Consider the following 17,124-nt stretch of genomic DNA (forward strand, 5'->3'; position numbering starts at 1 on the left):
TCATTTTAAAATGAATTGAAAATGTTCCTTAATTTTTTTGAATAATTTTGTTGGAATTATTAACTGAGAATATCAACTTTATTTTAAAAATAGTATTTAGCATTTTTATATGGAGATTAAGAATACTACAAGTTTACCTACTTATAGAAGTCAATTTAAACCATGCTTTAAAAAGAGATGATAAAATCACAGAAGACAAAATTAGGTAGCTATAAGTTCTCACATTTAAAGAAGAAAGGATAGTAATTAGAACTGCTGCCATTCCAAAAATATTAATTCAATAGTACTTTGAGGTATGGCTATAATTTTAAAGAAAAAAAAAAAGAGGGAAGAAAGGAGTAATAACTTCTGCTATATTGTCTAACCCAATTCAAAAGTGATAATTTTACTTGATTAGTTGGTAGAAGAAGCAGTGGAAATACAGAACATTAGTGTTTAAAAGCCTATTTTATTTGAAACTGGTACTTGGACACAGAATATTTCATTTGGCTATACAAAAAAAAAAGCAAAGCCATAACAATGCCAAATAAGTGGATATGAAGGTTGAAATAATCTAAGATTCAGAATCTGTTAAGAAATTAGGCCTGCTTTAAAGACTTCAGTGACTAGCTATGATTTCAGTTTCAAAATATTTATACTATGAAGATGACATTTTACATAAAGACAAAAAACTTAAAAATTTATAATTTGGAATTTTATCCATAAATAACAAAAAAAAACTGGCCTAGGCTTCCAGCAATACAAAAGGGAATGCAGCAATGTCTGACTCATGAAAAATAATATACCCAAGTAAGAATTATCTGTTAAGTGGTATACTGTAGTCGATTTCTTCTTTTCTGATTTCTAAAAGGATGAGGTGTATCAAAATGTAAATACCAGGTATGTTTTCATTACAGAACATAGTCCTGTATGTGTAAACATTACCTTGACATATTTTGCATACATCTGTTCATCTAAAGGGAAACTCTGTACATTCCGCTCATCTCTACCATGAAAAGTACCAAGCTTAATCCATTTATTTGTTGGATACCTAGAAAATATGGAAAACATGTTCTTTTTATAAAATTATAAACCACATATTGAGAAGTTCCATCATATTTTCAAAATATAATTTTTTGCCATTCCAGGTGAACACGCTGACTTAATAGTTAAATACATAAATGCATACATTTAATAAATACATTTTCTTTTCCAACTAAACTGACAGGTTTCTCTTTACTGGGAAAGAATGCCTTGAAAGATCATACCATTAACAGAGAGCAAGACCAGTAACAATTCTTGGGGTTTGGGAGGAGGTTTTAGAATAGAAAGTAACCAAGAGCCTGTCTTGGAAGAAGGTGGCACAACTCTTCACATACTGACATGTGTGTAATAATGTAAAGTATAAATACAAGTACTGGTGGAAAGAGAATGGGAAGAAAAAACTTTTAAAATCACATCTGAGTTTAACATATCTGTTCCCCTTAAAAGGGAATCTAATATTTAACATAAAAGTCTAAAACTACAAAAGTGTTTACTGAAACATTTTAAGAACTCCTCAAAATAATAAGCCCTCTCACCACATTAAGAGACTACACTTATCAGAGCTGTGTATGCTCATTTGACATATAAGAAAATTAGAGCTGAGAGGAAAGGAAGTGATGAGCAAGGGTAGTGGCAGAATAATAGATGGAATTCTCAAGAGGTCTTGAGAACCAATTTCGAAAACTGTATATATGCAATGCTGACTGTGAGGTGGAGGAAGAAACATCAAGGAAAACCCTTAAAGTTCAATGACAGAACAATAGTTCCATAAATAAACAGCATCCTACATGGCATATTGTGGACACTCAAAAAGATTTATGAAGTAACACCTCTGTTGAAGGAAAACTATTATGTACACATTAAAAATGAATGTGTAAAAGACAAAGGAGTATTTCCAGGATGTAAGAAGTAAAAAGTAAATATTTTTATAGAGTTAATAAACAAATGCATAGTAAAGACTAGAAGAAACATATTAAAATGCTAACAAGGGCTACCTCCCGTTGACAGATGCAGTTCTATTCCAAATTCCTCACGATATATATTTCTGTTATAATCACACAAAAAAGTTTTAGAATATATTTTAATAAAAATATACCTCATAGGCCAGGCGCAGTGGCTCACGCCTGTAATCCCAGCACTTTGGGAGGCCGAGGTGGGTGGATCACGAGGTCAAGAGATTGAGACCATCCTGGTCAACATGGTGAAACCCCGTCTCTACTAAAAATACAAAAAATTAGCTGGGCACGGTGGTGCGTGCCTGTAATCCCAGCTACTCAGGAGGCTGAGGCAGGAGAATTGCCTGAACCCAGGAGGCAGAGGTTGCAGTGAGCTGAGATCGCGCCATTGCACTCCAGCCTGGGTAACAACAGTGAAACTCCGTCTCGAAAAAAAAAATAAAAAATAAAAATATACCTCATAAAATAAAGCACCTGTACATATATGTTTTTAATAACTTTTAAAAGAAATGTTTAAAAGCAAGAGAGCATAATTACTGAAAGTGACGACTTTGAAGTCAGAGCTGTAGTTCTGAATCTTGGTTCCCAAACTCACAAGTCATGCGACCTGAGCAAGCTACTTAATCTCCCCTTTATTGTTTCCCTACTTTGTAAGAGAATAATATCACATGGTTGTTATATTTAAAGCATCATATGAGCTAATGAAGGTAAAAGGTAAGTGATTAACAAGAGTCATATTATCACTATTACAAACTGATCTTTAAAAAATAAATGGATTGAAGTCAAAATAGTGACCCACTTTTTTGTTTTTATTTCAGAGATCCAACATAGACCGTATAGAAAGAGCTTTAGAATTTACCTGTCACTGATAGAAACCAGAAAGTCTTTAGGAGTAGAAGAAAATAATTCATAATTTGCAATATCAAGCTGTTTTACTTGAATTGGTTCACAAAGTTCAATAACAAACCTTCAAAAAGAACATAAGACAATCAGATAAACCAATCAAAATAACATTTCATATTAAATATGATATTAACAGTTTCCATAAATTAGACTATCATTAAAAGTTACTCATTAAAATGTCAAGAGGAGGATATATAGCCTGAATTGTCTGTAAGAAACATCTTTAAATACTTCCCAAGCATATCATTAGTGGGGAAAAAACCTGTAAATAAAACAATACTGATCTTGCTCCATCACATTGTTTTAAAAGACTCTTTTATAGATAACATTCATTCTTGGAGAAGGGCTGACTCTCCTAAAAACATCCAGTAATAGTATAAAATGACTAGTCTAAAGAATAGTTTGGCATGTACATTGTCTTAAAAAGTTATCATAGTCTTTGATTTAGTTCTTAGAAATTTATCTTAAGGATTCATGGTTTCAGATGTCTACCTTTGTATATATACTTTGCTGTATCGAAGCACACACAGTCTGTAAAAGCAGAGAGGAAGTCAACTTAAATACTCAGCAAAGAGAATTATCAAATGATGATTCATCCAGACAATGAAATACTAAGCAGCCATTAAAACTAGTACTAAAAACTTTTATTGCATTTACATAAAAATCTAGAGAATGTAAACTAATTTATAGTAACAGAAAACAGATCTGAAATTATGAGGGAAGAGAGTTTGAGAACAATTACAAAGAGGTACAATGAAACTTCTGAGAATGATGGATATGTTTGTTATCTTTATTGTGGTGATGGTTTCAGAGATACATATATGACAAAACTTATCAAATTATGCACTTTGACATGCTGTAATTTATTGTACACGCAATTTATTGTATGTCAAATATATCCCAATAAAGCTGTTTTTTTTAAAATGATGCTAAGACCTACATTTACTAACATGGGAAGATGCCAAAAAATATTGCTGCTTAGTAAAAATCAAAAGTATGGTTCCATGTGCATGATGTAAAACTGCATATAGCATGGCATTGGGAAAAAATAAATACCCATGACACCTAGCACTGTAATCACTGCTTTGATAAAGTAATACAAAGGACATTTAGAGAGAGACAATTAAATGCTAAATAAATCAAAAGCATATAATTATTGTTTAATCCTTGGAGAGCAACAGACTTAGGTCCCAGAAGATGGTTGAAAAACATACCAGGTTTCAGAGAAAGGCTCATGAAGAGAGGTAACTAACATTTGCTGAACACTTACTCTGGGTCAGATACTATGTTTATCTTTACCCATCCTTTGATTTAATCCTTACAACCAAATTCAAGGGATAGTATCGCCATTTCATAGAATAACTCAATAAACACTAATTGACTACTTCACACTTTTCCCTTCTCTCTCGTTTTTCTTTTTGAGACAGAGTTTTACTCTTGTTGTCCAGGCTGGAGTGCGGTGGCACCATCTTGGCTCACTGCAACCTCCGCCTCACAGGTTCAAGTGAATCTCCTGCCTCAACCTCCCAAGTAACTCAAATTACAGGTGCCCACCACTACGCCCAGCTAAGTTTTGTATTTTTAGTAGAGACGGGTTTCACCATGTTGACCAGACTGGTCTCGAACTCCTGACTTTAGATGATCCATCCACCTTGGCCTCCCAAAGTACTGGAATTACAGGCATGAGCCACTGCACCCAGCTCCCCTCACCCCTTAATAGCAGAAAGCCCAAGATGTAGCTGAGCATATGGCCGTTCATCAAAGACTGTGTATTCTAACCTCAGTCATGTTTATTAGTTCTCAAGGGTCTATCTAGCCAGCATATTATAACTAAAAAAGTAAAATGTAATGGCCAGGCACAGTGACTCATGCCTGTGAGCTGAGATCAGGCCACTGCACTCCAACTTGGGTGACAGAGTGAGACTCTGTCTCAAAAGAAAAAAAGTCAAACATGATTAAAAGAATCAGAAATTTTTGAAAGGGAAAAAAATTGGCAAAGAAACTCTAATTCTCCATAGAAACCCCCAAGGAGTTTGCATATTAATTATTCGAAAATAAGGCAATATAAGAAGGTAGTCCAATATAAGATCCATATGTAAAAACTGCATCAATGTATACAACGAAATGTAATTTTAAAGATATATCCTTTACAATAGTAACAAAACAAAATTTCAAAAAGCTGCCCAGGAATAAAAAATTAACAAAAGATATGTAATGCTTTTATGGAAAGTTTTTTAAAAATAACTTTACTGAAAGACATTAGAGACAACAAAGAAAGATGCCCTATTTATGGATAAGAAAATTTAATGTCTGAAAGTCATTTAAAGATTCAATAAAATTCCAAACAAAATCCCTGTATGACATTCAGGGAACTCAAAAGGAAAGCCTAACATTTATTTTATTTTATTTTGATGAAGTTTCACTCTTGTTGCCCAGGATAGAGTGCAGTGGCATGTTGTCGGCTCACTACAACCTCCATCTCTTGGGTTCAAGCAATTCCCCTACTTCAGCCTCCGGAGTGGCTGGGATTATAGGTACCCACCACCACACCAGGCTAATTTTTTGTATATTTAGTAGAGACGGGGTTTCACCATTTTGGCCAGGCTGGTCTCAAACTCCTGACCTCAGGTGATCCGACTGCCTACGACTCCCAAAGGGCTGGGAATACAGGTATGAATGACTGCACTCAGCCAAAAGTCTACCATTAATAAGAAAAAGCAGAAGAACAGCCAAGTGAGTCCTGAAGTACAAAACTCGCCTTATCAGATATTAAGAGCTACAAAGCTAAAGTGTGATGTAATTGCAGGTAATGGTAAATTGACCAATAAAAGAGAACAGAGAATACAAAAAAAAAAAAAACACAAAAACCCATGCATATAAGGGAACTTTACAATAAAGGTTGTATTCTAAATTAGAGGGGAACATGTAAACTACTGAATAAACAACTAAACAGGAGAAGTGAGGAGGAAGAATGAATCCTTCCTGCATACCATAAATAATATAAAACAATAAACAATTCCAGGAGAATAAAAATCTCAATACAAAGTGCAAAATGTTTAAATTCTAGAAAATACATGAAATAGTATCTTTACAATTTCAGGGCATGGAGAAACCTCTGACATTAAAAAAAAAAAAAATCCCAACATTGTAAGATAGATAAATTCAACTATGTGAAAATTAAAATAGTTCGTTTCACCAAAAGTCACTATAGGCCACGTGCAGTGACTCACACCTATAATACCAGGGCTTTGAAGGTTGAGGTGAAAGGATTGCTTGAAGCCCGGAGTTCAAGACTAGCCTAGGCAACATGGCAAGACCCTGTCTCTAAAAAAAAATATAAAATAAATTAGCTGGATGTGGTGGCATGCTCCTGGGAGACCATACCACTGCATTCCAGCCAGGGCAAAAGAGTGACACCCTGTCTCAAAAAAAAAAAGTCACTATAAAAAAGTTAAAAGGACAGTCCATAAACTAGAGAAGGAAGATAGTGTGACATATATAACTTAAATGTCCTATCCAGAATTCTACAAAATCGACTTGGTTGTGTCCATTTTATAAAACAAAATGCCATGTCTATCTAGACTTCTACTAGACAATAAGAAAAATCAAACACACAAATCAACAGAAAAAAGAGGAAAAAAAGACAAACCCTGCACAAGAGAGGAAAAACTAAATGGCAAACACATGAAGATATCCTCAATCTCATTAGTTATCAGGGGCTGACACCTCTCTAGGATACAGGCGCCATAGCAAGAGAGATCTCAGTTTATGTTGTAAAAAAATGTTTTTCTAGTATCAGCGGCCTAACAGGTACTCAATAAATACCCAATCGGTATTCTAAAATATCACTTAACCCAAAATTCATCTAGAGATTGATACAATTACTAAAGAAATACCAGCATTTTTAATAGAACTTAAGATAATTCTAAAACTTAAAAGAAAAAACAATGGGACAATAATAATGAAGACACTTCTGCAGAGGATGAGGTATATAAATTCACTCAATCAGATATTAAGACTTACAAAGCTACTGTTAGAGAGTGTGGTCTTACTTACTCCCCTTAGATGGGGGCGGGGAGGAGGAATCTACTTAAACCAGGTGAAATCAGTTAAAGATGTTCTGAGGTTCTTTAATGACAGGATGAAAAGACACAAACATAAATGTGCAAAAACTAAACTATATAGTAAATACATATGTACAAATATAATCATGTGTCGCTATATAACAGGGATACATCTGATAAATACATTGTTATGTTTTGTCACAATCACAGAATATACTTACGCAAACCTAGATGGTACAGTTTACTTATACAACTAGGCTATACACCTATTGCTCCTAGGCTACAAATTTGCAGAGCATGTTTCTGTATTAAATATTGTGGGAAATTGTAACAAAAGATTAAGTATTTGTATATCTAAACATAGAACAGGCATAGTAAAAAGATGGCATTATAACCTATGGGACTACCTTCATACATGCTTCTATCATTGCTGACTGAAATGTGTCATTACATGGTATATACCATACCATATATACCGAAGACTGCCATTGTTGACTGAGATGTATCATATGGTATATACCATACACGCTGTCTGGTAGAAACATTAAAATACAAATGGGTAGCTATGATCATTTATTCTGCAAACCATAATAAAAAAAAAAGACTGCTTCATATGACTTCATCCAGTATGCTTTTGCTTGAAATGCAAAACTTTTGAGTATAATAATTTGTCACTGACAAATAAAAACAAAAACCAGCCGGGCGCGGTGGCTCAAGCCTGTAATCCCAGCACTTTGGGAGGCCGAGGCGGGTGGATCACGAGGTCAAGAGATCGAGACAATCCTGGTCAACATAGTGAAACCCTGTCTCTACTAAAAATACAAAAAAAAATTAGCTGGGCATGGTGGCACGTGCCTGTAATCCCAGCTACTCAGGAGGCTGAGGCAGGAGAATTGCCTGAACCCAGAAGGTGGAGGTTGTGGTGAGCTGAGATCGCGCCATTGCACTCCAGCCTGGGTAACAAGAGCGAAACTCCGTCTCAAAAAAATAAAAAACAAAAACCTCAAAATAACAAATTTTGATTATGATCTCAAATAATCATTTCTTTAATTCACAAATCAAATGGCATAAGGAAAAATTAAGTTTACAAAATCCATCTCTTACTGCTCTTAAATAGTATGATTCATTTTCAAGACGAATCTAAATGTACAGATTTCCAAAAGGAATGAAAGCCAAGAGTAGAAAAGAATAAGTATTACCTTTATGGTTTAAAGAGTGTCTCCTTAAATTTAAAAAAATATATATTTTATTAATTCATTAATTCATTCAATCTAGTAAATCAACATGATGATGGTTTTCCTCAGTTCTTTTTCAAATAGCTGCTTTGAGCAATAAAATCAAGTAATCTAATAAAATTGTTAGTATATCACATTAATTTTCCCAATATATCTTTTCCTTTTCCTATATACTTAGTTAATGGCAGAGTCATAGATCCAAGCAGTGAAGCCAAAATACGGGGAAATTTCCTGGATGTCTCTCTCTTCTTCATATCCAAATACTGACCAAGAGCTGCCAATTTTATCTGCTATAAATCTCTCAGATATATTCCTCTCCTCTGAATCTAACTTGCCTATTTCTAAATTACAATCCTTATTTCTCACCCAGACTATGACAATAGGTTCCAAACCATGCTTACAATTGCAATCTGTAGGCTACCCTTTAAGGAGAAGCCTTCCTAAAATGCCAGTGAGATCTTGTCACTTTTTTACTTAAAACAAATACTGCCCTTCATGGTCTTTAAGATAAAGTTCAAAAATGTTTAAGCCGGGTATACATAGACCTAGATGGCCTACCTATAAATAAATGAATGCTCCAGGCTTATGTTCCATTCCTACTCTCACTGTACCTTTCTTTTGGTAACATCTAACGGTCACCCAGAAGAAACATATTCCTTTTTAGCACTGTCCCCTTATTCTTACAGTTCCTGAATACCTCTGCCTCCTTCATCTGCCACTTCCTATTAATCCTTCAAGGTTCAGCTCAGGAATTACCTCTTCCAGGAAAACTTCTCTCATCTCCTTTTGTAGTTGCACATAACACTCTTTCAATAACACCCTTTCAACAGTAATTTTTATACCATTTCATAACTGTTTAACCATGTCTGCCATTGTTTGCTTTTTGTGACCTCCTCAAAAGGAAAGGAAGGCATTTTGTCCTCAATTTTGCATAGTATCAGCACGAATCAATCATAACTGCTTATTAAATGATTATATAAATCAATCTAACCCTCATATAAAAGCTTAACATAATATGCATATATATGTAGCATATACTTTTTAAAATTGTGTATTACTCACCAAATTTTAGTGCTACAAGGATTCAACATATAAAGATCCATATTTTCTATAAGAATAGCAGATGTACTCTATTTTAAAAAGAGAAAAGGAAACAAATTACTTTAATGAAAAAAATATTTATTTTAATTTTAAAGTTTTCTAGGACTTCTGTATTTTTAGATCTTAAGTACACCTAAGACTGTAAGACACTCACTTGGGAAAAAAGCACAGAAGTGGCTAAGATTCACCATTCATGACTACAGCATTAAATCAGTCTTACAACAATACATTTAAAAATAAATGCCTGTTACATTAAAGAAAAAAATAATATTTTAGTTATTTTCTTTTTAAAATTTCATATGGGTTTTAAAAGTTAAAAAATGCAGGGTAAAATATATCAGCCAATATAAATAAGAATTCATACAAGGTAATGTTTTGAAAGTATATTCTGCTTTTATTAGTGAATAAAATAAATCACATTAAAACGTAGTTCCCAGTAAACAAATGGCTATATTTTTAAAAGTCACTAATTTCCTATATATATAAAATTTCAAACTTAAGTACCTACCTTGGCTTCTGGATTAGCTGCTAGAATTTTGGCACCACATTCTACTGAGGCATAATTATTTCGATTTTTCTGGACCTTTTTGGTGGCATGTGAACCTCCATTAGAAGATGAATGCATTGACTGACCTGCAGACAAACCTTATTATAAACATAGATATATTTGATGATTATAACTGAAAATACCTCTAGCAACACTGATCTCTAAAGCAATAAGCTGTCTTCTAGAAAAGAACAGGTTTTAACTAAGAGTATTTTAAAAATTCATAAAAAAAAAAACAAAGTGTGTCACCTCAATAGCTTTAAAATTTCCCCAAAAACAAATTAACTACAAAATTCTACATTACTTAATTTATGTCTAAGTAATATAACTCACAATACGAAGCTTGTCCATGAGAATATGAGCTTTCTGTATTTACATCTATTATAAATATCTATTAAGGATGTATTTTTCAAATGTTTTTTTTTTTTAAGCTTCGGGGTACATGTGCGAGATGTGCAATTTTGTTACATAGAAAAACATGTGCCATGGTGGTTTGCTGCACCTAACAAGCCTATCATACAGGGAATAAATTAACTATAATTTTAGCCACCCTCCCCCCCCCTCATAATTTAGGTAAGCTTTTTGGTATGTTCTTGAAACACCATATGTTAAATACCTTTTGGTAAATTAAAGAATATTTTAAACCCAAGAATTTTATGCAAGTTCTTTTTTAGTTCCATATGAATCTTAAAACAGTTTCCATGCCTCAAGTTTCCTCACATTGTGATGAAAACCACTGCTATACCTTCCTTATTTTATGCTCACTTAATAATTTACAAGAATGGATTTTAATTAAAACAAAAACTGTATGTAATTATATACAGGTACATGATATATGGACGGATCAACAAAAACTTGGTAAGTTTCACCCTTAAAAAGCTTTCAAAAGTAAGTTTTATTTTGTTTTACCAACCAACAAAAGAAAACAGCATATTAAAACCTTAAAAAAAAATGTTTTTAAAGAACTCAAATACTTTCTTACTTTTTTCTTTTTCTACTTCCATAACTTTCTTCTTCCATTCATCAAACGTTGGTATATCTTCTGGATCTTTGGAACTTGCTACAGATGTAGGGTCAATTTCTCCTGGTTTCGTATAATCAGAACTCTGAAAGAAACACCAAAAAATAAAGAGACTATAAGTTTCAAAGAATACAAATAAATTTTAGAAATAAATACAAATGTTTCTGTCAAATTAAAGTTCCATTTTATAATGAATGATATTTTGAAAAAATTAAAAAGGTAAAAATACAAGTTTTGGTTTACTTAAAAGTTGAATTTCTCTTGAAATAATTAAAACGTTCTATTTAAGATAGGTTCCTTCACTTGTTAGTGATATAAGCATAGGTTGTTAAAAAGATAATAATCTATATTAAACCCTAAAGCAAAAAATTACTCATACATATTCTGTACAAATGAACAAATCATATCCTTGCAGTGCATTCACCTTGAAATATAAGTTAAGATAATACATCCATTAAAGGAAGCTGGCTAATTTTACATGTTTTAATATTTTTCCACAAAATCCTTAAAAAGAAATACTATGTACGTAAAAATGTTAAGGCAAATATAAAAACCTAAATGTGAAAAAACAAAACTTTACATTTTAGAAGAAAATTTAAAAATCTTTAGAAATCATGTTAACAAGATGAAGAATGCATAAATCATTTTTAAAAGGTGAGACATTTGGCTAGGTTAACCATAAATGATATGAAAGAGTAAGTCACACACTGAGAGAAGTATTTGCAACACATTCAGTAAACAAAGAATTATTATCAAGTATAAAGAGTATCAACAAATCAAATAAGGGAATGGGGTGGGTGGGAAGCAAAGAATAAAATCAACAAATTCAGGAAAAAGAAATAAACTTTCGGTAATAATCATGGAATCCAAATGAAAGCCAGAGATATCATATAAATCAGTGGTCCACAACCTTTCTGAAACCAGGGACCAGTTTCATGGAGAACATTTTTCCCATAGAGGGGTAGGGAGATGGTTCTGGAATGAAACTGTTCCACCTTAGATCATAAGGCGTTAGTTAGATTCTTATAAAGAGCACACAACCTAGATCCTTCACATGTGCAGTTCACCATAGGGTTCACACTCATATGAGAATCTGATGCCACCACTGATATGATAGGAGGCAGAATTCAGGTGGTAATGCTTGCTTACCTGCCACTCACCTCCTGTGGTGTGACCTGGTTCCTAACAGGCCACAGACTGGTGCTGGTCTGTGGCCTGGGTGTTGGGGCATGCTAACAAAAATTACACAAATCTGATGGAGTTTAAAGTGTGATAGTCTGTGGCCAAGTGTAAAACGTCTGTTGAGCCAAGGGAAATCTATCAGACTGCTAAAAGGAGTTAAAATTTAGCAATATAAAGATGTACATACCCCCAAATATAGCCCATGTATAACTCTAAGTGAAAGCATGTGTCTAAAAGATATGCATAAGAATGCTCATTGTAGCAGTGCTTTTAATATCAAAAAAATAACCTAAATATCCATTAATTGAGGAATGGATAAACTGTACTAGTCACTATAAACAGGAGTGGAAACAATGAACAAATCTCAAAAACATTGCTGAATAAAATGTTACTTAAGGTAAGACTGTCATTTATATCAAACTAGCCATATAATAGTATATATTGTTTATATTTACTTGTAAAGCTCTAAAACTAAACAAAAAAATCCCTTAAATTCAAGATAATGGTTATATCTGAAGACAAGTGAAAGAATACTGGGGAAGTGCACACAATCTTAGGATTTTTTTTTCTCTTAAACTAAATAATGAACACACACATTTATTCCCTTATCAAATCATTTCTGTATTCCTAAAATAAAGTGTTGATGTCTTGAGAAGTGTACAAAATCTATTAGATAGCAAAGTCTTGTAAACAATACAAGTCTCATTTTGTATATATTTGAGTATGCTTTTGAGTACTAACATGAAATATCCGTAACTTCTGGGACTATAATTTCTTTTTTACTTCAAAGGAAGTAGAGCCATTTCCAAACCTCCCTTTAGGAAGACAACAATTTGGTCCCAACCCAACTTCCATCTCAGAGTGTTTTACAGAACAAGTTGATTTACTAAAGGAAGTGTATGGTGATTTAAAACAATACATGGCAGAAAAAGATAAAAGAGCTAATATTACCACAAATTAAATTTTTTAAATTATATACTAAAAATCTAGTTTGAATATAAGATAGGAAACAGGACTCAACTGACTCCAGAGGCAGGGCTTGGACACTAAACCATATCAAGGACTAGATAAAACAAGTCCAGGGCAGGAGCAGTTTCCATAAAATACACCCACCAGCGTGCCTTGTCAGTTTAGCATTGCCATGGCAACAGCTGGAAGTTACAACCCCCTTCCATGACAAGGATCCAGCAACCTGGAAGTTACCACCATTTTCCTAAAAATCCCTGCATAAACCACCCCTTAATTTGCATATAATTAAAAGTGGGTATAAATGACGGCAGAACTGCCTCTGAGCTGCTACTCTAGGCACACTGCCTATGGGGTAGCGCTATTCCGCAAGGAGCAGTACTTCTGCTGCTGCTGTAACAGCCACTTCAATAAAAGTTGCTGTTTAACACCATCAGCTCACCCTTGAATTCTTTCCTAGGTGAAGCCAAGAACCCTCCTGGACTAAGCCCCAATTTGGAAGCTTCCCTGTCCTGAATCATCTGGTGACCACAAAGGGATGAAGAAAGCAGAGATGGCAGTGATTGGAAGAGAGGCAAGATGATGCAACAGTAGAGATGGAGAGCAGGTGACTGGCAGGAGACAATGAGAGACAGCAGAGAAACAGTGAGAAAACAGCAAGGGACAAGAGACAGCGGTTAGCAAACAGTGAGAGATGGCAGTGGATGAGATGAGCAGAGAGGTAAACTAAGCACAGCTGTAACATCTGAGCTCTAACACTAATCAAAGGCTCTTCTGAGAGCCATTATTTTCCCTGGCAGACAGCACAGTTGAGCAGATGAGCAAGTAGCAATAGTACTACAGCCTCATATGGGACCCACTGCTCTGACAGGCAGCCCAGTGGGTTACCAGCCCCTGTGCAAGCCCCTCCCACTGCAGCAGCTTAGCCCACCCAACCTGAGGGAACCCAGAGAGACCTTTGCCCAAGTCCCACATTGAAGATCAGTAACATTTTTACTTCTGTGGACGGGTGTGTCCCCTCTACCACCCTCCACAATATCAAGTAAGCTAGGGAATAAAAGCCTTTGGCTAAGTGGTCATTTAAATGTTCCCCATTGTTAGAGTGCCCTGAAACACACCCTTAGCACTTCTTCCACTGGTCCTTTCCCTCTATTTTGATTCCACCAGTCAGTTCATTTTCAATCCTGATTATGTGTGCAGTCTTACTGTTTGCTTTTAACTTTCTGTTAACTGTGTAGGCAACTGCTTGAGGTGGGACATGTGGTTAAGAGCAGTTCCCCCAGTGTGTTGACTCTGGGACACCAAAGTCACATTCTGTGACCTCAACTTGGTAGTGAGTCACTGTTGGCTGCACTCTGGGTGCCCTAGGGTTTTTGGCATTGGTGAGGGGCCCCTCATTGGATGAAAAGCAGGCACTCTGGGTTTTCAGCACTGGTATTATAGACTGAACTCCAGATGCTCTGGGGTTTTGGGCACTGACATTCCCTATAGGACTGTGGCTTATAGCCCCTCTCCCTAGGGGAATATTAATCTTGCCCTTTTCTGCCCTAAAGTTATTATTATTATTTTCCTAATAGCCAGTTGCAAGCCCCTTCTTGGGAGCTGTCTTATAACTGCTTTGCTTATAACTACCCCTCTTGGTCAAAAGAACTGGGAGTTCACAGGCTCCTGACCTCAAACAGACAGCCACCTACAGCAGCAGACAAGTGGCTACCTATTTTCTCAGTGTCTCCACTACCAGGTAGGTACTCCAGCAAGTCAGGGCCTCTAAAGTCTCCCCTTTGGCAACCTCTTCCTAGGTAAATTACTTATGTTCATAGGCTTTAAAATGGCATGAGAATAGAATAGAATAGAATCTTAAATATTGAGCTTATTGTATGGTATAAAATCTAAAAATGATAGAATGGTTCTCATCTATAAAATTCCAATGTCTGGTAGGCAGTTCAGGATTTCTTGCTTCCTAGATTTACATAAAATGTGCTAAAGAAATGTATTTTTTCACTGGAAAAAATTTTTTGTTTAATTTGGAAGTTATTAAAAAGGAAATTCAAAATGTGAGGGAACCAGAAAGTAGAGAAGAGAGACATAAAGAATGTTATGAACAGAAAATGTTTTCTTTTCCCTTTGTTTTGCAAAGAAGGATATAATAAAAGAGTAATCTTATATGAGGGGAAAAGCTTACATTTCAAAGTAAAATGTCTGGTTGTTTAAGAAAGAGGTAGTATAGGACAACATTATTAGTCCACTCTCATATTGCTATAAGGAACTAAGATTGGGTAATTTATGAAAAAAGAGGTTTAACTGCCTCACAGTTTGGCAGGCTGTACAGGAAGCATAGTTGAGGAGGCCTTAGGAAACTTACAATCATGGTGGAAGGGTGAAGGGGAAGCAAGCACCTTCATGGTGGTGCAGGAGGAAGACAGTGAAGGGGTGAAGTGCAACACACTTTTAAACAACCAGATCATGTGAGAACATTCATTACCAAGGCCTTAGGCAACCCCACCAATGTGGTACCGCAGGGTAGAGCCCCCATAACTGCTTTCATGAGCTGCTGTTGAGTGTCTTCAACTTTTCCAGGTACAAGGTACAAGCTATTGCTGGAGGATGATGGCCCTCTTCTCACAGCTCCATTTGGCAGTGCTCCAAGGGGACTCTGGGGGTTGTGAGTTCCCACCACATATTTCCCCTCTACACTGCCCTAATAGAGATTGTCCATGAGGGCTCCGTCCCCGCAGCAGACTTCTGTCTGGACATCCAGACATTGCCACACATCCTCTGAAATTTAGGCAGAAGTTCCCAAACCTCAACTCTTGCTCTTTGTGCACCCATAGGCCCAATGCCACATGAAAACTGTGAAAGCTTGGGACTTGCACTCTTGGAAGCAATGGTCTGATCTGTACCTTAGCCCCTTACAACCATGGCTGAAGCTGGAGCAGCTGGGATGCAGGGCACTATGTCCTGAGGCTGCACACAGCAGCAGGACCATGGGCCTGGCCACACAACCATTTTTCCCTCTTAGGCCTCCTGGCCTGTGATGGAAGGGGTTACCATGAAGGTCTCTGAAATGACCTAATGGCATATCCCCCATTTTCTTGGCTATTAACATTTGGCTCCTGTTTACTTATGCAAACTTCTGCAGTCTTGAATCTCTCCCCCAAAAATGGGTTTTTCTTTTCTACCACATGGTCAGGCTGCAAATTTTCCAAACTTTTATGCTCTGCTTCACTTCTAAATATAAGTTCCAGTTTTAGGCCATTTCTTTGTTTATGCAAATGAACACAGGCTTTTAGAAGTAGCCAGGCCACATCTTGAATGCTTTGCTGCTTAGAAATTACTGCCAGATACCCTAAATCATCTCTCTCAAGTTCAAAGTTCCACAGATCCCTAAAGCAGAGGCACAATGCCACCAGTCTCTTTGCTAAATCACTGAGTCACCTCTGCTCAAATCCCCAATGAGTTCTTCAACTCCATCTGAAACCACTCCAGCCTGAACTTCACTGTCAATATCACTAATGGTATTCTGGTCAAAACCATTCAACAAGTCTCTAGGAAGTTCCAAACTCTGTTATCTTCCTGTCTTCTTCTGAACCCTCCAAACTGTCCATGTCTGCCCATTACCCAGTTTCAAAGTTGCTTCCACATTTTCAAGTATCTTTTTAACAATGCCTCACTTCTCTGGTACTAATTTTCCATATTATTCTGTTCTCAAACTGCTATAAAGAACTCGAGACTTGGTAATTTATGAAGAAAAGAGGTTTAATTTTTAATTGACTCACAGTTCCTCAGGCTGTACGGGAAGAATGGTTGGGAAGGCCTCAGGAAACTTACAGCAGAAGGACAAAGGGGAAGCAAGTACCTTCTTTACACGGCAGTGGAGGAGGAAGAAAGTGAAGGGGAAAGCACTACACACTTTTAAACCAGATCTTGTGAGAAGTCACTCACTATCACAAGAACAGCAAGGGGAAATTCTGCCGCCATGATTCAATCACCTTCCATTAGGCTCCTCCTCTAACATGTGGGGATTACAATTCAACATGAGATTTGGGTGTGGACACAGAGCTAAACCATCAGAGAAGTCAGAAAATGTAAGCATGCTGTAGAGGGTCTGTGTTACATCATGATAAGG

The 17,124-nt window shown here is 35.8% G+C and overlaps 1 protein-coding gene across 4 annotated transcripts in view; it reads right to left on the reverse strand.

Annotated features, from left to right (window-relative positions):
- SUCO (SUN domain containing ossification factor) overlaps positions 1-17,124 on the reverse strand; it is a 76,574-nt gene that overhangs the window by 29,966 nt on the left and 29,484 nt on the right. For all 4 annotated transcript variants that reach the window (XR_013529531.1, XR_004736671.3, XM_035280272.3 and 1 more), the window contains exons 7-11: positions 10,812-10,935; positions 9,791-9,915; positions 9,244-9,311; positions 2,839-2,946; positions 925-1,030 (exon numbers count right to left, since the gene is read on the reverse strand). Coding sequence is in view for 2 of the 4 variants with exons in the window: in XM_035280272.3 (XP_035136163.2) it covers positions 925-1,030; positions 2,839-2,946; positions 9,244-9,311; positions 9,791-9,915; positions 10,812-10,935 (531 nt within the window). In the remaining 2 variants the exon portion in view is untranslated. The remainder of the gene's footprint in view (positions 1-924; positions 1,031-2,838; positions 2,947-9,243; positions 9,312-9,790; positions 9,916-10,811; positions 10,936-17,124) is intronic.

Source organism: Callithrix jacchus, chromosome 18 (genome assembly GCF_049354715.1).
Source record: "Callithrix jacchus isolate 240 chromosome 18, calJac240_pri, whole genome shotgun sequence".
NCBI classification, from domain to species: Eukaryota; Metazoa; Chordata; class Mammalia; order Primates; family Cebidae; genus Callithrix; species Callithrix jacchus.